This window comes from Artibeus jamaicensis, unplaced genomic scaffold, assembly GCF_021234435.1.
Source record: "Artibeus jamaicensis isolate MK-2021 breed Jamaican fruit bat unplaced genomic scaffold, CSHL_Jam_final scaffold_847, whole genome shotgun sequence".
NCBI lineage: Eukaryota > Metazoa > Chordata > Mammalia > Chiroptera > Phyllostomidae > Artibeus > Artibeus jamaicensis.
Window position 1 is genome coordinate 20,802,107 of NW_026522057.1, and position 25,335 is coordinate 20,827,441.

General features: G+C 57.1%; 1 protein-coding gene across 1 annotated transcript; it reads left to right on the top strand.

Moving 5' to 3' along the window:
• The first annotated feature begins 742 nt into the window (after positions 1-742).
• TAS1R2 (taste 1 receptor member 2) lies at positions 743-12,732 on the top strand. Its single transcript, XM_037148001.2, has 6 exons — positions 743-924; positions 2,194-2,494; positions 3,509-4,273; positions 6,765-6,974; positions 10,564-10,687; positions 11,804-12,732. The coding sequence occupies exons 1-6, from the start codon at positions 743-745 to the stop codon at positions 12,730-12,732; spliced, it is 2,511 nt and encodes an 836-aa protein (XP_037003896.2).
• Positions 12,733-25,335: the final 12,603 nt, after the last annotated feature.

The following is a 25,335-nucleotide window of genomic DNA, read 5'->3' on the forward strand; positions in this document are numbered from 1 at the left end:
GGAGCGAGACCCCCAGCCCCCCTCCCCGAGACGCCCCAGCCCCGCCCCCACCTCCCATTCTCTTTGCCGGCTGCTTTTATCAGAACCAGTGACGTCGAGATGTGTGTGACGTGGCGTGGAGTGGCCCGCGTGATTTGAGTCTCAGCTCTGTGATCGTGCAACCCAGGGTGAGTTTCTTAACTTCTCTGTGCCTCAGTTTCCTCGCCTGTGAACTGATTTTCGTCACAGCCCCAGTTCTCGTGTGTGTTAGGAGGGATGGAGGATGACGAGCACTCAGCACTGTGCCTGGTTCCTGGTGACAATGGCTGCTACTCTGGGGACACCTGCTGTAGGCCCGGCGCCATTCTTATTACCATGTGCCAGGCCAGCTTGGTCGGGCTCTAAAGCAGGGCTCCATCGGCCACCCTACTCTATCTGCTCGTGTGATCACCTACGTCCTTCTCTCCCAGGTGTTTGAAGCGTCAGGGGGATGCAGCTTGTCCTCAATCATGAGACAGAAGGTCAGGGCCAAGTTGGCAGCACATGCCCCCCGCCCCTGTGCCCTCGGCGGGGGGGTCGTCCTCATTCCAGCCTCCTCCCCTTTCCCTTGCACCTCTAACCCCTCCACCTGTCCCAGGTGCTTTCCCCGCCCCCGGACAGTGGCAGGACCGTCACTATGTAAATGTCTGTGCAAATCCCTTGGTGTCTAGCGGCCAGCTCGCTGGCGAGGCAGAGCCACTTCTTAGGACCCCCACTTTCTGCCATGAGACCCCAGGCTAGGGTGGTCTGCTCCCTGTTCTTCCTGCTGCGGGTCCTGGCTGAGCCGGTCGAGAACTCGGACTTCAGCCTGGCTGGGGATTACCTCCTGGGTGGCCTCTTCACCCTCCACGCCAACGTGAAGGGCATCGTCCACCTCAACCTCCTGCAGGTGCCCAAGTGCAAGGAGTGAGTCTCCAGTGGGAGGCTGGCCGTGGCGGTGGGGGTGCGTGGGGACCAGGGTTGGTTCTGAGATCCATGGGAGGCCAGGTCAAGGCCAAGACTGAGGGCTCAGAAAGCTCTTTCTCTTTCACTGTCAAATCCCCACCCCGGACCCACCTCACCAGCCCTCGGGGAGGCCCCGCACAGTCTGTGTGACTGAAATCTTTGGCCGTTGTGCCCCGAAGCACTGTGACCTGGGTTGTCCCGGTGTGAATATAAAGAGCTTTAGGATATTTGAGATCAGGAGACGGTGGCTCAGAGACCATCAACACCAGCACCGCCCCCTCTGGCAACCAGGGGACTCCCAGTGCGTCCCTGCCGAGGCCCAGTAGAGAAACCAGGTGTCCGACCTTCACAGGCAGAATGTGGCTCTTCTGCAGCGGGTTTTCAGACTGGGGCGGGGGGCGGGGGAAGGTTCGCCTTTTCCCAGGGCTGTGGGGAGGGGGTGGGGTGCTTCCAGGCCTGGAGGGGCTTTGCTCTCCCTCCCTCCCCTGTGAGCCCCCTTGGGGCACTCAGAGATCGGGTGGGCCATCTCCACGCTGGGTTGAAGGACAGATGCTGGAGCCAGCCTGGGATTATAAATTAATGACCTTGTGTAGAGAGGGTGGAGGCATTCTGGGAGGGAGAGGGGGGAGGAAGGAACGTGCAGAAGATGACTGAGCCCTGACTTATAGGCCACTGGGGGGTTGTGTGCTGGCTTGAGAATGGTGAGGGTGGTGGTCCCAGGCGTGGCACCAAGCAGGATGGTAGCTGTCCCGACACCTGTAATAACGGTAGGGAGTCCAGTGAAGGGATGGTGGTGATGGAAGGGATGCGGGCGAGGTTTATAATGGTGATGGCAGTAATGCTGATGGTCATAAAAATGGTGAAGAGTGTGGTGATGGTGATGGTGGTAGTGATGGTGGTGGTGATGGCGGTGGCGATGGTGGTAGTGATGGTGATGGTGGTGATAGTGATGGTGGTGGTGACAGTGATGGTGATGGTGGTGGTGATGGTGGTGGTGATGGTAATGATGGTGGCCACAGAGATCAGTGTCCGAGGTGGTCATAGGGACAATGATGATCCTAGAGATGTGGTACCACGACAATAATGTGGTAAAAGTACCAGAATCTTCCAGAGTGGCTCTTTCTTGGGCAATGTTGGGCTTCCCTTGGGCACATAGGAGAAATAGGCTGGCTCTCTGCCACCCGCCCCTCTCATTCTGCACCTGCTGCCCACCCCGCTGCACCCCTGCAGGTACGAAGTGAAGGCGCTGGGCTACACCTTCATGCAGGCCATGCGCTTTGCGGTGCAGGAGATCAACAACCGCAGCGGCCTGCTGCCGGGTGTGCAGCTGGGCTACGAGATGGTGGACGTGTGCTACACCTCCAACAACGTGCAGCCCGTGCTCTTCTTCCTGGCAGGCAAGGACTACCTCCTGCCCATCCAGGAGGACTACAGCCACTACCTGCCCCGCGTGATGGCCGTCATCGGCCCCGACCACTCTGAGTCCGCCGTGATTATGGCCAACTTCCTCTCCCTCATTCTCCTCCCACAGGTGGGTGAGGACCCCGGGCCCTGGGAGAAAGGGCCAGGGACGGGGGCAGAGGTGCAGTTGTCCAGAGAGCTCACTTCCCCTCACCCGTCGTGGGGCGGAGGCAAGAGCAAAGGCAAGGTCGGGACATCAACCCCAACCCTGGGAAGGCACCTGGCCTTCTGGTTGAGAGTTTAGGCTTTGGAGGTGGGTGAACTTGGTCCTGCATCTTGGCTCTGAGTCTCGCCCACTGTGAAGCCTTTTGTTGCATGTCTCTCAGCTCTTCTGAGCATCAGTCTCCCCACTGTAAAGTGAGATGCTGACAGTTCTCTCCTACGACTGTCTGAAGAGTAAAGTGTTTAACCTATGCAAGTGTTTCTGGCACACAGTAGGTCATTGGTAACGTTACTGTTATGTAGAACATCTTGCACCAGAATGGAAACTCAGAAAATGCTCAACATTTTCCTATATAGTAACCTAGCCCAGGGCCTGCCACAAAGTAGGTCCTCAAGAAAGTGCTGTTACTATTATCAGCAGTGTTATCACCAGCATGATCAAAAGTGTCTAGTCCAGAACTAGCATAAAATATCTACACATTAAAGAGCAGCTAGCAAGGGACTTGGCACACAGTAGGTGGTTACCAGTTCTGTAATTTTTTGTTGTGTAAAGCATCTAGCACAGGGTCTGACACATAGTAGGTGCTCAGTATGTTTTTTTATTCCCGTGTGAAACATCTAGTCCAGGACTGAGCTCACTCTTTCATTCATTTAACAAATATTTATTGAGCACCTACTATGCCAGATACAGTTGAAGGCACTGGAGAAACAGCTGGGGACATAGAGCTTAGCTTCCAGTGGGGAGAGGCAGGCAGTAAACGTGAATAAGTAAGTGATTTAGGACGTTAAACAGTCAGGAGTGCAATGGAGAGAGGAGAAGTCTAGCAGGGTAAGGGACTTGCGTCATGTCTGGACAGGGGGAGTGAGACTGCAATTCTAAACGGGTGGGGTGTCAGTGTTGGTGGCCCCTCCCCTCTGGCAGATCACCTACAGTGCCTTCAGCAGCAAGCTGCGCAACAAGCAGAGCTTCCCCTCGCTGCTGCGCACGGTGCCAGGTGCGGACCACCAGGTCGAGGCCATGGTGCAGCTGATGCTGCACTTCCACTGGAACTGGATCATCGTCCTGGTGAGCAGTGACGACTACGGCCGCGACAATGGCCACCTGCTCAGCGAGCGCCTGGTGGGCCAAGACATCTGCATCGCCTTCCAGGAGGCGCTGCCCACGCCGCAGCCCAACCAGGAGGTGACGCGGCAGGAGCGCGAGCGCCTGGAGGCCATTGTGGACAAGCTGCAGCAGAGCTCCGCACGCGTGGTGGTCCTGTTCTCGCCGGACCTGGCCCTGCGCAACTTCTTCCACGAGGTGCTGCGCCGAAACATCAGTGGCATCGTATGGATTGCCTCCGAGTCCTGGGCGGCCGATCTGGTCCTGCACAGCCTCACCGAGCTGCGCCGCACGGGCACCTTCCTGGGCATCACCACCCAGAGCGTGCCCATCCCAGGCTTCGGCGAGTTCCACGCACTCCACGCTCAGGCCGGGCCGCGCACGTCCAACGGGAGCGCCACCTGCAACCAGGAGTGCGACACCTGCCTGGACACCCCTCAGTCCTTGTACACCTTGCTCAGATATTCCAGCCAGCGTGGGGCCTACAACGTGTACGCTGCTATCTACGCCGTTGCCCACGCGCTGCACAGCCTCCTGGGCTGCAGCCAGACAGGCTGCCCCAAGAGGGTGGTCTATCCCTGGCAGGTGAGGAGGAAAGCCAGAGCCCCCGGGGAGACGGTGCAGAGCCTTTGGTTGCCATGGAGAGTGCAGGGACACCCTTCCCCCACCACCTTTGCTCTAGCCTCTTCATCCCTTGGTGGGTTCTGGGCCAATAGGTGGGAGAGGCCGTGGGAGGTGCCCTGCCTCTGGGAAACATGAAACCAGAAATCCTTCATGCTGCCAAAACAAATGTCCTACTTCATTAGTTTAATCCTCATCATCCAAGATAGTCTGTCGTGGGAGGTTCAGGTGAAGTTACGTGGGAACAGACCCCACAGAAAGTGGAAGCGGCAGTGTCCCCTGAGGTCACTCGGGGCCCGGGGCCAGGAGAAGTGGTTTGGGGATTCCCATCAGTTCTCCTGGTGCCACATCAGGATCAAGGATCATTGTCCCAATTGTGTCCCCTTGATTCAGACCTGGAACTTCAATCTGTGTTGGCTGATTCACACACACCTCTACCAAAACAAGGCCCTGGGTAGAGAAGGTTCCACGGCAGAGCAGGAGGAGCAGGGGGTTTCTCGGCTGTGGTGTGCCCTTCACCCGGCGCTGGCAGACATGGCCGAGCTGAGGCTGTTCCCCAGTTTTTCATTGGCTGGGGCTCAGCCAATCACCCACCTCATGTCTCTGGCCTCTCTTCACTCTCCCCTTCTTTCCTAGATACCCACCCATCTCCTAGATACCTGGTCACTTCCTGAATGGAGCACTTTAGTTAGTTCTCTAAAAATCCTCGCTACTTTTATTTTATTTATTTGTACCTCTCTACCCCATAATCTCAGAGCCTAAACTTGCAAACCTAAGTGTTTAAGTGTAGCTATTCTTTCTTTTTAAATGTGGTTATTCTTTTTTTTTTAATATTTTATTTATTTACCTTTAGAGGGGAAGGAAAGGAGAGAGGGAGAGAAACATCGATGTATGGTTGCCTTTTGTGCGTCCCCTGCTGGGAACTAGCCTGCAGGGAACTGGTCTGCAACCCAGGCATGTGCCCTGACTGGGAATCGAACCGCGATTGTCTGGTTCGCAGGCCCGTGCTCAATCCACTGAGCTACACCAGCCAGGGCTTAAATGTGGTTATTCTTTAAAAGATATTCTGGCGCCAGCTGGTCAATGTTCTGTTTTACCAGATGCTCTGCTACATTAATAACACATGTGACAGTCACGGGCGCTTCACCGTTGTTTGAGTGCCCACGAGCACCGAGTGTCCAGCACACATCACCTTAACTCATGGCCATCCTGTGAGGTTGACGATCTACAGACAGGGAAACTGAGGGACGGGGAGTTGAAGCGATTCGCCTGTGATAGCCTCCGACTGTGGCTTTGAACCCAGGCCGGGCCCATTCCGCAGTGGTTTTCCGACTTCTCCTGCCAGCTGCTTCCCCAGCCACAACTGGCAGTAGCTCTGGAGAAGGATCAGTTGGCGTCTCTCCTCCCTTAATGGTGGAGCCCAAGGAGCACCAGGCTGTCCAACTCCATTTACTGAGTGGCACACCCACTGTGTGCCAGGCCCAGGCTGGGCACCGTGAGAAAATTAGCCTCTCACCCAAGGAGGACACTCTGTCCCTGCTGAATGCAGCAGGAAGTCAGAGTTGGAGTTGTGTGTGTGTGGGGGGCGGGCAGGGAGGAAAGGCAGGCTTTAAGCAGGGGAGGGCAGCTGCTGGACATTCCAGGAAGAGAGTCCTGACTCTGGAAGTCTCTTTGGGGAGAAGGCTAGGAACCGACTCCCTTGGCTGTCTGTCTGTCTGTCAGTCTCCAAGGTCAGGTGAGCTCTGGACCCCCAAGATGTAGCCTAATAGGCTCTCCTGTTTATGGAGGAAAAAGTCTAGGAACCAGACAGGTGGGATATCTAAGCTGGAAGCTCTTGGGGTCAGACCAGAGAAGTTCAATGACTTGCTCAAAGTCACACAGCAAACCAAGGACAGAGCTAGGGTGGAATTCAGGCCCAAGGAATCCCAGTTCCACGCATGTGCTAGTTTGTCCCAGCATCTGCATCCTGAGAGTGAGGCATGGAGTTGGGGGAGACTCGCAGGACCCGTGTGGGGGCGGGGAGGGGTGCAGGGGAGATCCCAGCCGACTCTTACAGGTGAGAGAGGGAATGGACTCTGGGGGCGGGTATTGGGTCCCCGAGGGATGGCCAAGGGGACTTCCTGAGAAAAAAGAACACGATCAAATCTTCAGTAGGGGGTGAACATTTACTGTTTCTCAGGCACTAGTCTCAGCCCCAAACATAGATGAACTCCTTTATTGCTTTAGAGCCCAGAAAATAGGCGTTTTGCTGCTCCCATTTTGCAGTAGAAATGGGTTGAGAGGTTAAGCGACAGGCCCAAGGCCTCACAGCCAGCGGCACAGCTGGCACCTAAACCCAAAAAGTCTGGCCCCAGAGACAGGGCTGTCAGCATAAGGCGAGCGGGAAGGCAGATTTCTCCCAGGTCGGCCCACCTGCTGAGGCCAGCCCCACTTGCCTCTTCTCTGGTCCCTCTAGCTTCTTCAGGAGATCAAGAAGGTCAACTTTACCCTCCTGGGCCACCGCATCCACTTCGACCAGTACGGGGACCTGCCCGTCCCCCTGGAGGTCGTTCAGTGGCAGTGGGACCTGAGCCAGAACCCATTCGAGAGCATCGCCACCTACTACCCCAAGCAGCAGCAGCTGGAGTGTGTCCGCAATGTCTCCTGGCACACGCCCAACGGCATGGTCAGCTCTCAGGGGCTGTGGGGCCGGCTCGGTGGGGGGTGGCCACGGCCCTTTTCATCAAGGATGGCATCCAGGTTCGGTACCCGTAGCTGGTGGGGTCTCTGTTTGTCTGGGGTCCTGTCCTCCCACCGCTGACTGAGAACTGGAAGTTCGGGGCTCTTTGGCCCCTCAGGACCACGGGCACCAGGGTGTTCAGGCTGCATCCTGTCCATCTGTCCATCCTGTCCATCCTGTCCGTTAATGTTCGTGCTGTGGGGGCGGTAGCTCTGCCTTCCACTGTGTCTGACGCCCGTCAACCCAAAGGTCCCGTTTTAATCCTCTTCAGACCATCAGCTGTCAGAGCTCTGCCGGTGCAGGGAGGGGTAGAGGCCCAGCCTGCGGAGGAGGGGAGGGGACCAGGGCATCACAAAGCTTCTCGAAGACCCCTCATGGCTCTCCCTCGCGCTTTATCCCCAGTTCCAGACTCCTGATGCTGCTGGTTCCCGGGCCTCTTGGGGATGTTTATGGAGGAAATTGGTTTCCGTCTTTGTTTGTTTGCTGGGGCTGCTGTAACAAACAGCCACAGCCTGGGGGTGGGTGGGGCGGTTAAAGAACAGAAATAGGTTGTCTCGCAGTCCTGGAGGCTAGAAGTCCAAGACCGCCGTGCTGCCGGCAGGGCTGGTTCCTGCTGAGGGCTGTGAGGGGGGACCTGGGCCACCCTCTCTCCTGGCTCCCCGGGGCCCGCCGGCCACTATTGGCTCTCCCCGGCTTCTGCTCCCTCACCCGGGGCCTCTGCTTCCTTTACACGGGGCTCTCCCTTCTGTCAGGACATTGGCCATCTCAGAGTAGGAGCCACCCTGCTCCGGTATGACTTCATCTAAACTAGTGTGTCCATCAATGGACAAGCAAGTGTCCGTGAAGATGTGGAGAGGAGGGGGTCCCCAGGCCCTGCTGCGGGGGCTGCGGCTTGGTGCGGCCACCGTGGAAAACAGCGTGGAACGTCACCACACAATTAAAAACAGAGCTACCCAATGACCCCGCAGTTTCCCTTCTGGGTCTTTGTCTAGAGAAATCCAAACCACCAGTTCAGACAGATGCATTGGCTGCTGTGCTTGTTGCAGCATTATTTACAACAGCCAAGGTGTGGAAGCAGCCCAAGGGCCCGTCAGCAGATGAGTGGATAAAGGTGTGGAACAAGTATACGACGCCCTTGCTTGTGAACGTGAGCATTTATAGCTGTAAATATCCCCCTTCTCCTGCTCCGCTGTGTCCATTTTGGTAGGTTGTGTTTTCAATTTCATTCCTCTCTTCAGTGTTTTCTCGTTTCCCCTGTGATTTCTCATTGGATCCACAGGTTGTTGAGGAGCATTGTTTAAATTCTGTGAATCTGTGAATTTTCTGGGCTTCCTTCTCTGTTTCATGTCTAACTTGTGTGCTGTCTGCCTGTGAAACATCGGTTAGCCCTTCCTCTGAGGCCAAACACGTGCTCTGTTCCGGGAAATGCCCCGGGGCGAGCTCCAGAAGGACGTGTGTTCTGTCCTTACTGGACAGTGCTCTGGACATGTCTGTTAGGTCAGCTCAGTTGCTGTGCCAGCCTAGTCCTGTTTCCTCACTTACTTCCTGTCTGATCGGTCTGCCCGTTATTGAGAGGGATGCACTGACGTCTTTAAGCATCACTGTGGAATATTATATTTCAATAGTCTGTTTCTCCTTTCAATGCTGATGGCTTTTGCATCGTGTGTCTTGGGGCCCCCCTTCTGTATGTTTATAATGATTATATCATCCTAATCGGTTGACCCTGTAATCATGATAAAATGTCCTTTTTCTCAAGTAACATTTTTGTTGGTATTCCCCTCCTCTGGCTTTTGTTGTTTTTGCTGAGATTTCATCTTTGTCTTTGTTTTTTGTGCTTTGAGTGTGGCAGGCCCAGGAGCAGATGTTTGGCTACTTTTCCTGCTGGGTGTCTCTCAGCTTCCTGGATCTGGGGGTTGGGGTCTGTCATTAACTTTAGAAAGTTCTCGGCCAATATTCCTTTAAATATTTCTTCTGCGCTTTGCTGTCTTTAGTCTCCTTTGGTTATTCCAATTATGCGTATGTTGTACCTCTTGTAATTGTTCATAGTTCTCAGATATTCTGTTCTCTCTTTTTTTTTCCTCTTTGTTCTTCAGTTGGGAGATATTTTTATTGGAGCATCTTCGAGCTCACTGATTCTTTCCTTGACTCAGTCCAGTTCACTGGCATTCTCTACCTCTGTTACCATGTCTGCTTGTTCTTTAAATCCCCAGCACCTCCTTTTGATCCTTTCCTGGAGTTCGCACGTCTGTGCGTACGTCATCTGTCCGCTCCTGCATGTTGTCCACTTTTCCGGTTAGAGCCTCAGCCTGCTGGTCACAGTTCATTTAAGTTCCCGGTCTGATAATTCCCAAATCTTGGATGTTCTAAAATCCGATGCTTGTTTTCTCTCTTCAGACTGTGACTTTTGTATTTGTCTTTTTGCATGCTCTTTAATTTTTTTTGAAGGCCTGATATGATGTATTCGTTAGGAGAAGATGAGCTACATACATCTCTAGTAGGAGATTTTATACGTATCTGGGTGGGCGTTAGGGCGTTAGGCTGTGCTTGTTATTTGCTGTAACTGTGGTGTCAGAGGCTAGAGGGACTGAGAGGTGGGGCAGAAGACGGGTGACCTCTGAGAGGCAAGAAGGGGGGGCCCCTGGGGCTGAGTGGTCCTGCTCTGCCCCCCTTGTTGGGGCCCTTGGCCCATCCTCTGTGCATGCTCGACACATGGGTCATCAGAATGACTTTTGTACGACCGAGTCTGATCCGGCCCTTTCCACTCTCAGGAACCACGGTTCCTCCCACCCCCTGCATTCTTAGTGCGTCACAGCAGAGCCCTCAGAAGCCTCCGCGCTCCCCGACCCTCTCCTCGTACATTCTGACTCCAGGCCAGGCCCAGACACGCCCTCTTCCCAAGCATGCCGCCCCCTCTGCTCCTCCAGCCCCCTGTTCTCACTGCCTCCTCTACCGCGATTCACTCAGGCACTTCCTGAACAATCATTGCCCGCTGGGTCTTCTTCTAGGTTCTAGAACTAGAGCAGCAGAAACCATAGATATGGTCACTACTGCCTGCTCTTGTTCACCTGGAAACCCTGCCCCTCCGTAAAGGCTGCCTTCTGTGAGACTCTGCTGCCGGGGCAGAAAGCGATGCAAAGTGATCATTTATTGCCTTACATCATGGAAAGCTGCAGGGGTAGAAGGGAGGCTTCTTCAGGCAAGGAGGGATCCAGGGGCCCACGTGCTCCATCTCTCCAGGTGTGTTCTGTGCCCTGGAGACCAGGTGGCTGCCAGCGGCCCAGGGTCACATCCTGTCCTCTCAGCAGTGTCTCCTAAAGTCTCTGTCTTGACAGTTGGGTGGGGGCTGTTAGGTCTTGGGCAGGCAAAGCGAAGAGGGTCATCACAAAGGTCCATTCCTAACGGGAGTCGCAGTGCCCCTTTTTCTCCTAGACAGGAGGCAGCCTTCCCTCCCCTGAGGGTCCTGCCAGTTGGGGAGAGCTGGCAGGCCCTCAGAGTCGGGGAAAGAGGGCTCGGGCCTCACGCCCCCTCCCCGCAGGCCCCCGTGTCCATGTGTTCCAAGGACTGCCAGCCTGGGCAGAGGAAGAAGGCCATGGGCGTCCATTCCTGCTGCTTCGAGTGTCTCGACTGCCTCCCTGGCACCTTTCTCAACAAAACTGCAGGTACGGCTTGCAAGCCCGCACCCTTGCCCTTGCCCTTGCCCTTGCCCCTGCTCCAGGGGGTCTCCTGGCCTCTTCCTCTTTTGCAGGGTCTCTGGGGTCTCCCTGAGGCAACGTAAGTGTCCAAAGGCCAGGGACCATGTTTTATTCCACTTGTATCTCCCCAGTACCTGGTGTAGAGAAAAATCTCCCATGCAGGCTGGTTTAGGGAGGAGGAACTGCACCCAGTCAGGTGGGGCTGAAACTGACCTTGATCCACACACACACACATAGTCCTCAGCCCAGGGGAGCCAGGCCAGGGGAAGTGCACTGGACGGTGGATGGATGAAAGGATGAATGAATGAATGAACTGGCTCTGCCAGAGGAAGAAGCATTTCCGGCAGACAGGGGCAGTGTCCAGTTTCTCTGTCCAGCCTCCCAAGTGCATAGTGCAGTTCAGAGCCTGGAATGGTTGCTCAGTGACTACTTCCTGAGTGACTTTCTTGATTAGAAGGGTTAACTAACGTCTCTTCTGGCAGAGCACGAGCTCCAGGAAGGCGGGAACAGTGTCCTCTGTCCATGTCAGTGTTGAGCACCGCAGCTCACAGCTGGGGCTCTGGTGATTGTCTTCACGGCCTCACTGACACGTGTGCAGAGTGCCTGCAAGTGTCTGCTCTCAGGGGTGTGCTCAGCAGGGCGCAGTGTGCGGGGCAGCTGCTCCAGGGAAGCCTGTCCAGCGATCTCACTGGCCTTCCTCTCCCGACTTGTCTGTAGCTTGAAGGCAGGGGCTGGGTTTGTCTGTCTCTGTGGCCTCCCACCTGAGGACGGTGCTCCGAAAATATTTGCTGAATGGATTTTTTGAATGAACAGTTGAATATCTCTCCCACCAGAGAGTGAGGTCTTGAAAGGGAGGAATTATAGTCGTTAGGCTCTGAGTCCAGGAGGTTTGCGACCTTCCCTGGCTGAGCCTCAGTTTCCTTTGTCTGAGAAATGGGTCTGCTATGGAGTTTGATGAGCCAGCAGGTGAAGGGGGCTCAGTGAGTGTTGGCTGTGCCTGCAGGGGTCGCCCTCAGCTCCCTCTGGGTGCCTGGGGCCCGGCTGAGTGGGTTTGGCTGATGGGAATCGCCGTGGTTCTTGCAGATGAGTTTGACTGCCAGCCCTGCCCCAGTAATGAGTGGTCCCACAGGGGAGACGCCTCCTGCTTCAAGAGGCAACTGGTCTTCCTGGAATGGCACGAAGCGTCCACCATCGCTGTGGTCATGCTGGCCATCCTGGGCTTCCTCAGCACCCTGGCCATCCTGGTAATAGTCTGGAGGCACTTCCAGACGCCCATGGTCCGTTCCGCTGGGGGCCCCATGTGCTTCCTGATGCTGGTGCCACTGCTGGTGGCGTACCTGATGGTCCCCACGTACATAGGGCTGCCCACGGTCCCCACGTGCTTCTGCCGCCAGACCTTCTTCACCCTCTGCTTCACCATCTGCATCTCCTGCATCGCCGTGCGCTCCTTCCAGATCGTCTGCGTCTTCAAACTGGCCAGCCGCCTCCCGCGCGCCTATGCCTACTGGGTCCGCTGGCACGGGCCCTACGTCTTTGTGGCATCCATGACGGCGCTCAAGGTGGCCATCGTGTCGAGCAGCCTGCTGTCCACAACCACCAGCCCCACCACCCTCACTGACCCCGACGACCCCAAGGTCATGATCCTCTCCTGCAACCCCTACTACCTCAAGGGGTTGCTGGTCAACACCAGCCTGGACCTGCTGCTCTCCGTGGCAGGCTTCAGCTTCGCCTACATGGGCAAGGAGCTGCCGACCAACTACAACGAGGCCAAGTTCATCACCTTCTGCATGACTTTCTATTTCAGCTCCTCCGTCTCCCTCTGCACCTTTATGTCTGTCTACAGGGGGGTGCTGGTCACCATCCTGGACCTCTTGGTCACTGTGCTCAACCTCATGGGCATCAGCCTGGGCTACTTTGGCCCTAAATGCTACATGATCCTCTTCTTCCCGGAGCGTAACACGCCAGCGTACTTCAGCAGCATGATTCAGGGCTACACCATGGGGAGGGACTAGCGCTGCCCCCTGGTGGAGGCCTGGGAGACCCAGGGCATCCCTGACTAGTCCCACCTCACCCTGGTCTCTGACAGGGCATCCCTTCCAGCTTCTGTGCATCCTGGGTGTTTTTACCCACCTGGTGGTGGATGCCTAAAAATATTCCTTTCCCTCATGCTATTTATCTTAACCAGGCACTGCCACTCCTAGAAAAAAAAATGACCTAATGTGACCTATTAAGGGTCTGCAGGACGGAGTCTGATGGATCAGCCTACTGCCGCCATCTGGTGGTCACAGCGGGTACCTGCAGATTCTGGCTCATTCCTTTCACCAGCGCTCACCGGCCAGCTGGGGTTGGTGTGGGAGGATGTGAGCTCATATAATGTGGCCCGGGCATCGTTCTCCAGTTGCCCCGCGTGTCTGCGTCTAGTCTCCCAGATTCCCCCAGAGCTCGAACCCACACTTCTCTGTTATCTCTGAGTCATGCCGGGCACAGAGGGTGCTTCCTAAATGCTCGTGAATAAACCTCACTTGGGTGAAACAAATGAGTTTCCTTCTTGTTCCCAGAGGTCCCCAGAGAAGGCGGAATTGAGGGACTTCGGTTTGGGTCCTGGCACTGCCACTTCCCAGCCATGTCTCCTGGGCCAGACGTTACTGCCCTGAGCCTACATTCCCCATCTTTATTGTGGGGACGATAGCTGCTTCCAAGGATACCTAGGACCAGAGAGGTTGTGTGTGTGGTGCACCTAGTAGGTGCTCAGTAAACACCAACCACTGCGGATCCTCCTGACCCTGGAACCAGCAGGGACAACATACGGTGTGTTTCCCTTTCACATCCAGATGACTGTGGCGTGCAGTCTAGTCCGTGGTGCTACTTTTGGTTGGCAGTTGGCCCCACCCAGCAGTTTTGGGTGTGATCTTCAGGGTCTTTGGGCCCCAGGTGTTCTCTCGAGCGAGCACATGCCAGGGTGCTGCCTAAACGTGGGGAAGCTGCGTGGTGTGGCGTGGCTGTGCCCTCGCCGCCCACCTCCAATGGTGGGCTCCAGGGCAGGAGGGACCCTGACTTTTTTGTCTGGGGGTCAGACCTGGCCTGACACAGCTCACCAGGTAGCCAGAACCTTGGCACTGAGGCTGCTAACCTGCTGCCCAGAGAAGTTAAGTGTCCAGCTGAGGGGCACCAAGCTCACAGGTAAGAAAACAGGTGTCAGAACCTCACCACCCCGAAGAAGCCACGACTGCGGTGACATTGTGACTGTCTGTGAACTCCCCCGACCCTGGGAGTGATCGATAGCTTGACCAGCACCAGCCCCAAGGGGGATACTTTTGTGCACTCCTCTGTCCCCTGCGTGTCTTGGATTTACCTCTTTCATGTTTCAAGGTGATGGGTGGCGGGATTTGGCTCGGATCACCTGGGATTTGGGGGAATGGCCCTCCTATTTTGGGGCCACTTCTGCATAATGGCAAAGACAGTCCTGTTTCCCTTCTTTGAGCCTCTTTCTAGAGCCCGGCACATAGCAGGTGCCCCGTGAACATGGACGCAGTGGCTAAGACACTGTTGGATTCCTTCACCTTCACCTCCCCACCCAGCCCCTCAAACCACTGCTTCATAAGTTCAATTCACCTCCCATGGCCTCGAGTGCCAGATACTCAGAAACACAAAACAAGTATTTGTACCTACAACCGATGAGGACAATGACAATAGCCAACATTTATTACCCTCCCTAAAAACTTTGCTACTTTACCCATTCATGCCTCATGAAACTATTAGCACCCTTATTTTACAGATGGGGAAGCGGGTGCAGGCGGGAGACTCGGTCTCCCCACCAAGGCAGCACGGCGTGCTGGCTGGGGGCTTCAGATTTCAGGGAGACGGCTGGCGGAGGTGGTGAGCAGGGAGGGCTACAAGGGAGGCTGGCGTTTGGGAAGAGCCATGAAGGCCAGAGAAGTACTTGGAAGGCAGGAAGTTGGAGCGTGAGGGAGAGGCAGGGGACCAACAGGAGCAAAGTGGGGTGCAGGGAGGTGTTGGAGCGAAGTGGGGTGCAGGGAGGCCAGGGGAGCTCCGTGGAAGCACACAGCTGAGGGTGGCCGGGTTGTCAGAACCGAGCTTGGAAGGACAGCCGGGGCTAGACGTGGGGACCCTGGCCCTGGCGGTTGCACCCTATCCTCCCTGGTGGCCACCATCAGCGTCTGGCCCTTCTCTCGGGTCACCCTATGTGCTGGCAGTCCCTCCATTCTGTGGCCAGCCTCTTTTTTGCCTGGGTCCTCCTCCTGGAGTCCTCGGCATTGGCCTGACCAGGCAGGCAGGAGACTGCCGGGAGGAGGCCCTAGGGGCGGGCGGTGGGGGGGGGGCACAGCCCTTCTCTGTTCCTGGCCCTCGCTTCCCCCTGGGGCCCAGAGCGTCTGTGGAGGCCCCGCCCAGCCCTGAACTTCTGGGGACCCCCTCCGAGCACTCGTTCCTGGATGTGCCTGTGTCCAGTCCGCTCCATCCCCACCCTCGGGACCAGATTGTCAGAGGATCAGCGAGTTTTAAGCTCTTAATTCTCTTTTCTGATGCCTTGGTTGAATTTTTTCTTTTTTAAGTGATAATGACCTCATTTCCCTGGTTGTGCTTCATCGCCCACCCTCAGAGGAGGATGTTGGAATCCCTCTGGCCTCAGAGGCATCTGCTCTCACCTCCTTCCAGAGCCGCCCTGAGCTGGGACCGTAATCCTTTCTTGTTTTCCCCCAGTGGTGGGAGGCTTGCTGAGGACCATGTCAGTTAGAAAGTTCTTCTTAGATCGAATCGAAACCCAACTATCTGGGATTTCCATTTATGGACACTAGTTTTATTCTTTGGGACCACAAATTAAATCTCATTCCTCCATCTCATGATGGCCTTTTATATGTAACAACAAGATAAAACTGCCTTTCAAGGAACACCAACTTCGTGCTTCACTCATGCTATTTTTAGTCCCCTCAATGACCCTGCCCAAGGGGTTGGTGGCCCTTGAGGGTCATGGGTGGATGCCTCCCAGCATCCACTTCCTCTGCCCTCTCCACAGTCCTGTCCTTCCAAGGGAAGCTGACTCTGTGTCCTGGCTCCAGGGGGTGGAGCAGGTGACCTGGGCCAAGACAGTCTGTGCATACCCCGCCCCTAGACTCTGTGATTGGCTTAGGGATGGGCACATGACCTGGGTTGGTCCAATCAGAAGGACTATCAGGATTTTGCTGGGAGAAAGATTCCTTCTCAAGGAACTAGCAAGGCTGTAGACCCAGGAGCTAGGGCAGCTCTTGTGGGACCATGAGGCAAATCAGCCACAGAAGAAAGCTGGGCCTTGTGGAGGACAAAGTTGAAGGAAGGAAAAGGAAAACCCGGGTCCTTGGCAACTTTTGAGTTGATGGGTCTCACCTGAAGGCAGTCCTACTTCTGAAATCTTGCATTTTGCAAGTCCATTAATCTCCACTATGGCTTAAGATAGTTTGAGTTGGGTTTTCCGCCACCTGCAACCCAGTATGTCTTTTTCCTACTGAAGAGTAAACTGAAGCCCAGAGATGCTGACTAACTGGCCCAGGGTCCCTCAGCTCGTCAGTGGGGGAGCTGGGATTTGTGCTCAAAAGGGAAGTGGAGGGGGGTGTCATCAGTTGTCTTCTTGATTATCTTTTCTTTTGGTGTAAAGGTCCTCAGTGGCCCTGAGGACGGAATTTGGTCACCATCCCTGTCCTCTCCTTGGACACACTTGACCTGTAAACATCGCTCTCAGGTCGCCTCTCAGATCTCAGCCTGACATCACCTCCTCCTCAGATGAGTGAGCATCTTTTCTGGGCAGGCAAGTGACGACCCCTGTCCCCAGTCCCAGTCCCAGGCCTCCCCAGCTCAGAAACACCCAGTGGCCTTCCCGTGCCCACATGCTCGCCCTCCTGCTGTGCCGTTCAAGGCCCTTCGAAACCTGGGCCCCATGCCCTCTTCTCCCGGTGGCCCCAGCAGACTTCCCAACATCCCAACTTTCACACCTGTGCTCAAATGTCTCTTATCCCCTGGTGCACCTGTAGTCATTCTTAAACACCCAGCTCCATTGTGCCTCCCCCGGAAGTCTTCCTTGCCTTGGGGCTGAGGGAGACTTTTGTGTTCCCATAGCTGCTTGAGCTTAACCCCCGTTGGTCCCAGCGCCTGTGGCCTGGCTGCCACCGTTCTCGCAGTGGGCAGCAGCCTCTGTTCCTCTCTGCGCAGCCTTTTCGTGCCTGCGGTGGCCCCTCCATTGCATTTGCTGCTGAGGCATTGGGCCTTTGCTGGCTGGGTGGTGAAGTGCCCGGGGCCTTTGCTGGGCAGGTGCAGATGCAGTCGGAGCTGGTGGGGACCCGTGGGGATCTGGCTGCCGTCGTGTTGTTTCCCCTCGTGCCAGGGGCTGCCCGGGGAACGGAGACGGTGGCAGAGGAAAGCCAGAAAGCTGGAGCTGGTCTCGCAGGCAAGGACGAGTCTGCAGTGGACTCGCTGGCAGCATCGTTACCTCTCAGACCAGAAGCCTGGGTGCCATGCTCGACTCCTCCTTCCCTCTCATCCTACCTCCTGCGTTTGCCCCCATGCTGCCCAGGCTCGTCCTTAAAAAACCTAAGTCAGTCCAGAGCCTTCCTTTGCTCAGCACCCAGGGATCCCCACCTCCCCGAGGGGAAGACCCCAGGTCCTCATGTGTGTGTCACCCCCCTGAGCTCCCGCCACCTCTCCCACCTCAGTGTGGCGTCCCCCTCCCTCCTGGACGAGTCTGCAGCCCACTGGCCTCCTGCCGTCCCCTGAGCTGGGGACACCGTCCCTCAGGGAAACACAGGCCGTGTTTCCGCCTCAGGGCCTCGGCCCCGGCTGCTCCCTCTTCTTCAAATACTCTTCCCCACAGTCACACGGCTTGTTCCCTCATTTACTTTGCTTCCTGCTGAACTTTCTTTTGAACACTCACCCTCGTGTAACATACTGTCATGTCACTTCTTTGTCTTGGTTGTCACTCCCTCCCTGGTTCACGCTCAGTCCCCCGAGGGTGGGGACTGCTGTCTGCTTCGCTCACTGAACGTCTCAAGTGTCTGGACATGTGTCCGGCACAGAGTGGGTTGAATGAATGAGTGAGTGAATGAATGAAACAACTATAACCGATCACAAGGGCAGAAGGCGGGAGGAGCAGCAGCAGGTTGGGAAGTGGGAAAAGCAATGGTTCGAGTCCCCGAGCCAGGACAGGGTGCTGGGGGCCAGCACTTACGCACGCCTTCATCCCCTGCCTCCCCCTCCCCTCCTCCCTCCCTCCCTCCCTCCCTCACTGGGGTTGTGCATCACACTGGTAGGGTCAGGCCCTGCACAGAGCCCAGGACGCTGCATCATCTAGGAAGACTGTCCCTGCTCCCAAGTGGCTCGTGTTCTAGTGGGGGACCCAGGACACCAAACATGACACCATGTCACAGTGCTGGCAGGAGATGGGCCCAGGGGGCTGCGGAGGTGCCCAGAAAAAGTGCCTCGCCTCGGGAGGCTGACACGTGGTGTCAGGCTGAGACCTGGAGAATGATCGGCTATTAGTCCAGTGGGGGTGGGGGGTCCGAGGAGAGTGCACGGGGCAAAGGAGCAGCATGAACAGAGGCCTGGGAGGCAGAAGGGAGCCCAGGTGGGTCCGGAAAACGGAGACTGGATGAGCTGGGGAGGGAGGAGGGGAGAGGAGGAGAGAGGGAGGGAGAGAGAGACAGGGAGAAGGGGAGAGGGACAGACCCAGAGTGGCAGAGGTGTCCTGCTCTGTGACTCTGTGTGATTAGCCCGCCCCTGTGTGTTGCAGCTCCCCCTCCCGCAGAACGGGCGGTGGTCACAGCACCGCCCCGCGGGGCTGCGGTGGGGTGGTGCGCCTGCGTGGTGTGAAGCCTTCTCAGACACGGGTCCAGAGCGTGTGTCCAGCAGGGGTTGTCGTGCTCACAGTGAGGACTGTGTACCTTGTCCTAAGAGAAGCTCCGAAGAGAGACCAGCAGCGTGGGTCTGGAGTCGAGTCAGGGAGACCCCTGGGGTGTCACCCTCCTTCCTGGTGCTGGTGAGTGAGGTCGGTGGCCTGGACCAGGGCCGACAACCACGGACTCAGGCCGCATCAACAATTCTTGGTGACAGACTGGCCCTGGAGTGACAGGCGGGATCCTGGTTTGGGTGGCGACTGGCTGGGAAGTCTGTCAGGTGAGGGGATGTGGGCCACCTAGGAGACAGCAGGCACCCGAGCTCATTCCCACCACCCCTTTTCTCTGTGCGCGCTAGGGTCTGTTGGCCAGCGCAGGTCCACTTCGTCAAGACCTCCCAGGGCTGGCCCGGTAGCACCAGACGGAGGGAGCTGCCGGAAGCTTGTAGACATGCCAGGAACTTGGGACCACTCAGGTAGAGTCCCGTCCGGCCTTACCCCGTAACCAGAAGCAACAGCTTCTTCGACTCTGGGAGCAGGTGACGAGGCCCGTTCTCCCAGGGCCTTGAACCTCTACGCCTGCTGCCAGCGGGCGGGAGTGTCCGGGGTGGTCCAGGGTGGTCCAGGGGAGGAGGGGCACATGGGGCGCCCCACGCAGTAATGTACAGGCCCATCTGCTTCCCGTTAGCAGCTCCCGGGGAGCCTAATTGGCAGATCAAACCGTTCGATGTTGCACGTTAGATAAGTAGTCAGGAGGGCCCCGGCGGCATCTGACACTTTGGACGGGGCCCAAACCCTGAGTCCAGCCACCGTGGGGCCCGGGGTGCTAATGCGAACCAGACCCGGGCGTGCGGAAGTGGGAGGATACGAACAAGTGTCAGAGTCTGGGAAGCGCCCGGACAGATGCAGCTCTGCCTCTGCCCGCTGCACCGGGGAAGGGCAGCGGGGCTCCTGAACTTAACCTTGAGCCTTAAGGAGAAGGGAAGGAGTGCCCTGTGGGTGGGTTCATGAGGCTGGCTGTGGCTGGGGACATCCAGGAGCCAGTGGTCCTGCCCTGGCCAAGAGATGGACTTAGGGGAAAGCTGTTGGGTTCCAAAACTTCAGGTCTTCCTGTAGGACCTGCTGCAGGTCATGCAAGGGACTGTCGAGAGCTATGGTAAAGGTGTCATTCATGAGGCTGGTTGTCCTGGTGATGGTGGTCATGGCCACGATAGACACGGAAGCCATGACGATGTCCGTCCACCTGGGGTAGGCCCGCCTGCCTGCTGGGCCCCGACTCTGAGAAGCCTTCGCCCCCTGAATGGGCTCTTGTGGGGCTGCTCTCCTGATCCTGGTGTTCACTCTGGGTGGCTGTAGCCTGGTTCCTTGACCTGCGGGCTCCCTGGTCTGTTTCTTCTAACCAGCTCGATGCCTGCTCTGGCGGGGGTCCCGCCTATCGCTTCTGACTCCCTAGCTCCAGGCCCGTCTAGCCCTCCCGGCCCGACTTCCCGGCCAACTAACTGAGCAATCTGGCCCTTCCTGGGCTGGGGGGCTGGGACCCAGCCCTCTCAACCTCTCTGGGTTCAGTGAGGTTTCTGGGTTCAGTGTCAGGTGCATTTCAACCTAGATCAGGCTCAGCAGGGCTGGTGGGAAGGGCGGGGAGGCGTGGCTGCCAGTGGCGGCAGTGAGGAGGGGCGTGGTGATGCCAATAAAGACGATGGCGATGCGGTGTTGGTGGAGATGCTGGTGATGCTGGAGGTGACGATTCTTGTGATGGTGTTTATACCGGGTGGAGGTGGGTGGCAGGAATGACAGTGGTGGCGGTGTTTTGTGAGTGGTGGTGTGATGGTGGTCATTGTGTTGCAGGTGGTGGTGGAGGTGATAGTGCTGGTGCTGGTGATGGCTGTGGTGGTGACAATGGTTTTGGTGGTGGTGGCAGGGAGGATGTTTATACCGGTCTTTTTCATCCGGCCAGATGCCTCTGTTAAGCTTCCAATTTAAGAGCCTAAGGCCCAGGTCACCTCTCTCCTGATCATGCCAGCAAGATGTAGACTTTGCTCTGTGCCAGATCAGAGTCAGTAGGGTGTCCACCCATCTCCGGGCTGAGGCGGAGCAGACCGTGGGATGGGCTGGGGAACAGGTCACAAGCACCAGCACCTTGAGTCTCTGGCCGTCTGACCGCCTTGGCCTGACCAGCCCTCATTTCTCACCTCCGGATTGCTGGGCAGCCCCTCCCAGTGTCCCAGCTTCTGCTGATGGCCAGCTGCAACCTAATAAACACACAGTGTTCCAAGTGCCCTTTGAAACTTAAACCAGATCTTGCCACCTCCCTGCTCGCAGTGGCTTCCTGTCCCATCAGAGGGAAGACCAGTGTCCTGCCGGGGGCCCAGTGGGCCTGCCTGACCTCCTCGTCTCCTCACTGACCTCACTCTCGCCTCCTCTACCCTCTGCTCGCTCTGCTCAGCCACATTGGCCTCCTTGCTGTTTCTTGAACTCATTAGCCACACACGAACTCACCCCAGGGCCTTTGCACAGACTGTATCCTTCTGTGGGGGCAGGAAGTGAAGGAGGGCAGGAAGGAGCCACTAGCGAGAAGGTGAGAGCTTTGGGCTGGGACTCAGAGGACCCACTGCAAGGACCAGTTCCGAGCTGGCTACTGGTCCCTGTGACCTTGGGGATTATGTCTCCCCCTGAGCCCCGGTCTCCCCATCTGTAGAACGGCGGGCTGGGTTGTTGCTACTTTAAGACTGCCCCGCCCCCACCACATACAGTGGGTGTCCGGGCAATGGGACTGGAGCATGTACAGAGGCAGCCAGCCTCCTCCCCATCAGCCTTCCTCACGCCCCTTGCCCCTTTGTGGCTTCCCGGCTGGCCTCCCCACCTCCACAGCACCTCTCACGGGGTGTCACGTCCCTGTGGGTGAGAACACGGTTCATGGGTACAGTGGGTCTTCCCGTCCAGGGCAGGGCCCGGCGTGTCTCCCCACCTGCACCCCAGGCTGCGGCCTCCTGGTGCCACCGCAGGGGCCCCCAAAGGAGTCGCCCACCCTCTAACACAGATGTGCAACGGCATGAGGAATTTGAGGAAAACACTCTGTTTGTGACACTGCGGTGCCCCCTCTTCCTGGGTTGAGCGCTGGATCTCCTTACTCACTGACTCTGGGCCTCAGTTTCCCTACCCACATAAGGGAAGTGGCCCCCAACTTGAGTGTGAACCTTGCTGGGTGGTTCTGACCATGAGCTTCATTCTAGAACATAGCTGTGGGTGTTCCCGCGGTCCCAGCTTGTTTTCAGGATCACGACCATGGCCTGGGTTCTTCTGGAAAGTGAGCAGAGGGCCAGTCGTGTGCTCTCTGAAGGGCAGTTCCAGAAGCCGACAGCAGATGGTGCTGTTGACCCCATTCCTGGGCTGGAGCAGAAGCAGGAGCTGGAGTCTCCCAGGCTCTGCTGGGCTTGGGGTCCCTGCTCCTTGGAGCCTGAGTCTGGACCCTCGAGCACATCCTCTGTGGCCCATCATTTGCCCTGGGGAAAGGCCCTCGGATGGGAGACACAGCCAAGCAGGGAGCGAACATGGGCGGACACAGTCACATGGGACACGGAGGTGCACAGGGCTGCTTGTGTCTGTCTGCGAGGTGCCAAACACCCAGCCTGCTGTCACTGATCACACGGGCGCTTGCACGTGACCCACATGCACCAGGATCTGCCAGGCCTGGCGTGAGTGAGGGTGGGAGGACTAACAGCAAAGGTGTGTTTTGTGTGTCCCTGTGCACAGACATGAATGCACACAAGCTGTGTCTTCAGTCCTTGTGTGTGCCCATGTGCAGGGGTGAGGGGGCAGCACATGGGTGTGGTTGCACAAGTGCCTGGGTGTGCACACCTGTGTGAGTGGGTGTCGAGTGTGGAAGCCCTCTGTTCTGTGTCCCTCTAAGCACAACTATTTCTCTGTGTGTGCATGAGTGTGGAGACATGTGCCCACAGCTGCCCACACATGGATCCAAGTGCACACACTTGGGCTGATGGATAAGAAGCAGGAAGAATAAATAATAAACAGTTTGAGGATGGGCAGGCCGGAAAGATGACTTCATTTTCTTAGGAAGTGGGACCGAGGCAGGTCGGCCTGGTGCCCAGAGCCACCTTCCCAGAACGGGGAGGGTTGGGGGGTCCCGCATAGAGGGGAGGCGGCGGCGCTGTTACTATGATTGTGAGTTCAGTGAATGGATACTCTGTGCCAGGCACATGCCGGGCCCCGTGTACGCACCGTCTCACCTCACTCCCCTCTAACCTCCCTCTTTACAGGGGGAGGAGACCGAGGGTCGGGAGGCAGAGCAACCGGCCCATGGCCAGACAGTGAGGAAGTGGTGGAGCTGGACAAAAGTCCAGTCCCCAGGTGGCCAGTGTCCAGGAGCCTCAGTGTCCCTGCGTGCTGAGTCCTGAGCTAGTACAAGAAACTTGGCTAACAATGTTAATTATTCATTGAGCACCTACATGTGCCAAGCACAGCTCCAGATGCTGAAGACAGGACAAACCCCCTGTACCCAAGCACCCTGAACTCCAGTACTGAGGAGAGCAAGGACGGGAGGGGAATGAAAGCACAAACGAGACCCGTTTATGCTGCGTTCGGTCCTAGGAAGGAAGACCGGACCAGAGCCATGTGACACAGTGGCTGGGGTGGCTCTGCACAGGGTTGGGGGATAGGCGGCCAGGGAGGGTGTGTCCTCGGGGGCGGCTTTGGAGCTGAGGCCTGAGGTCACGTTGGGGCTGCTGGGAGGCCTTCCACCCAGAGGGGGCACAGGCTGAGGGACGGTGCAGCGGCTGGACAGAGCAGGGCCACGTGGGGCACCGCCAGCATCTTGGATTTATTCTCAGGACAGCGGGGAAGGCACAGGAAGGTTTCAGCGGGCGAAGGCCCGATCTGATCGGTGTGTTAAGGGTGGCGGGGATGCCACGCTGAGAACGTCCCATGGGGCTGATGACCCTGCAGAACGGGCTCACGTGTGTCCCTGAAGCAGGGCCTTTGTAAGAGTCCACGGTGGAAGAGAGGGCTCAGGACACAGGAGGCCTGGGAAGCGGTGGTTTGAGCTTCCAACCCTGGAGCCAGCCCTCCGCCTGGTCTCCCCGCCCCCACCCTCCCACCCCCTTGTTGTCCTGTGACTTCCAGCTCTTTCCTTGGGCAGGACGCTTTTTTGTGTTTGCTGCTGTGCATCTTGGGAGTGAGGTCTCCCTGTGTGGACCTTCTATGACTCTGTGACAGCACAGAGTTCAGACCCCAGCTTGTCTCTTATTGGCAGGATGTCTTTGGCCACATCACTTCTCTGACAGCCTCAGTTTCCCTGTCTGTGAAATGACGGTGACGATGCTTCTCAGAGGGTCAGCGGTGGTGAGGATGAAATGGGATGGATGGAGCCGGCAGGGGGCTCCCAGTGCCACGCACGTGGTCATTGCCGCTCCGTGGTGTTGATTGCTGAGGCCCCCAAACGGCCCCCTTGGGCCACCAACTGCCTGAAACCACAGTTTCTCCTGCTGCAGAGTCACACTCATGCTGAGAGCGTGCATAGCCAGAAATTCAAATGAGATGGGGAATACATGGCTCGGCATCGGTCTCAGAAAATGTGGTTTCGGAGTGCCGCCCCAGCCAGCCCAGACTTTTCTGGGAGGCGGGTACAGGGACAACTCTGCAAAGAGGTGCGTCGTGGGGGCAGGAGCATGGCCAGGAGTGTGTTGGGGTGAGAACACGGCCCCGCAGGCCTCCCCCGCCTCCCCTGGGCGCTGCCTGCAGCTTCCCTTCCTCCATCCCCTCCTTTGCCGCCAGTTCCCCAGGAAGTGGGGGTTGGGCGGTCCCCTGGAGCTCCTGCCCCTCCCCCAATCTGCATGTTCAGAGTGCATCCGTGCACACACACCTGGTAGCCCCTTGTAGTGATGGCCCAGCCTCCCCAAGCCCCTGGCAGCCGAGTGGTCTGCGTGCACAAGAACCCACTGCCTGCCGGCACCTTCTGGGCACCCTGTTCCCATCTGGGGGTGTTGGTTTATTTTGTCAATTTCCCCATCGTTGCCTGCACCCGTGGGGCTGTGCTCACTCACCGGCTGCTGGGTGACGCTTTCAGATCACAGGCCTGACATTTCAGTGTCTGTGTCTCTGTGCCAGGCAGGCATCAGCCCGAGCAATCGATTCTCCCTGCATAATGGCTCAGCACCGTCCATAACATTTCATCAGCCCCCATCGGTACTGGGGCGGCTTCCTCTGGGCCTCATGCTGGGTCGCCTATGCCTGCTCTTCTGGGACTGGGAGTTCTCTGTTCAGACCCCAGAAAGAACCATCCCCTTACCACCATCCTCCTGTCACTCCCTAGGAGGCAGGTAGGGCTCAATTTCTGGCCACCTCCACCCTCCCCTGTGACATCTTGCACCAGCCACATTACGTCCTTTCAGCTCCTCTAAGAGGAGACAGACGGCTTTCCTACCTCGGGGCCTTGGCACATGCTGTGTCCTCCACCAGGACTCTTTCCTGGCAACCCCTGTGTGTTCTCCTTTTTGCCTAGCTCACTCCCGCTTGGTGTTCGGGTCTCAGCTTGAGTAGGTGGTCCTCTTGGACTTCCCAGACTAGCTTAGGTTATCCCATCCCAGGCCTTTCTACAGCCAGCCTGCTTCTGGGGTGCTCCGCTTCTCCTGATGATTGTTCGACACCGGCCCTCCCTGCTCCATGAGGAGAGGACTTGTTTCTGTGTTGTTTTCTTCTGCACCCCTTTGGTCCACGTGGACAGTGGTGC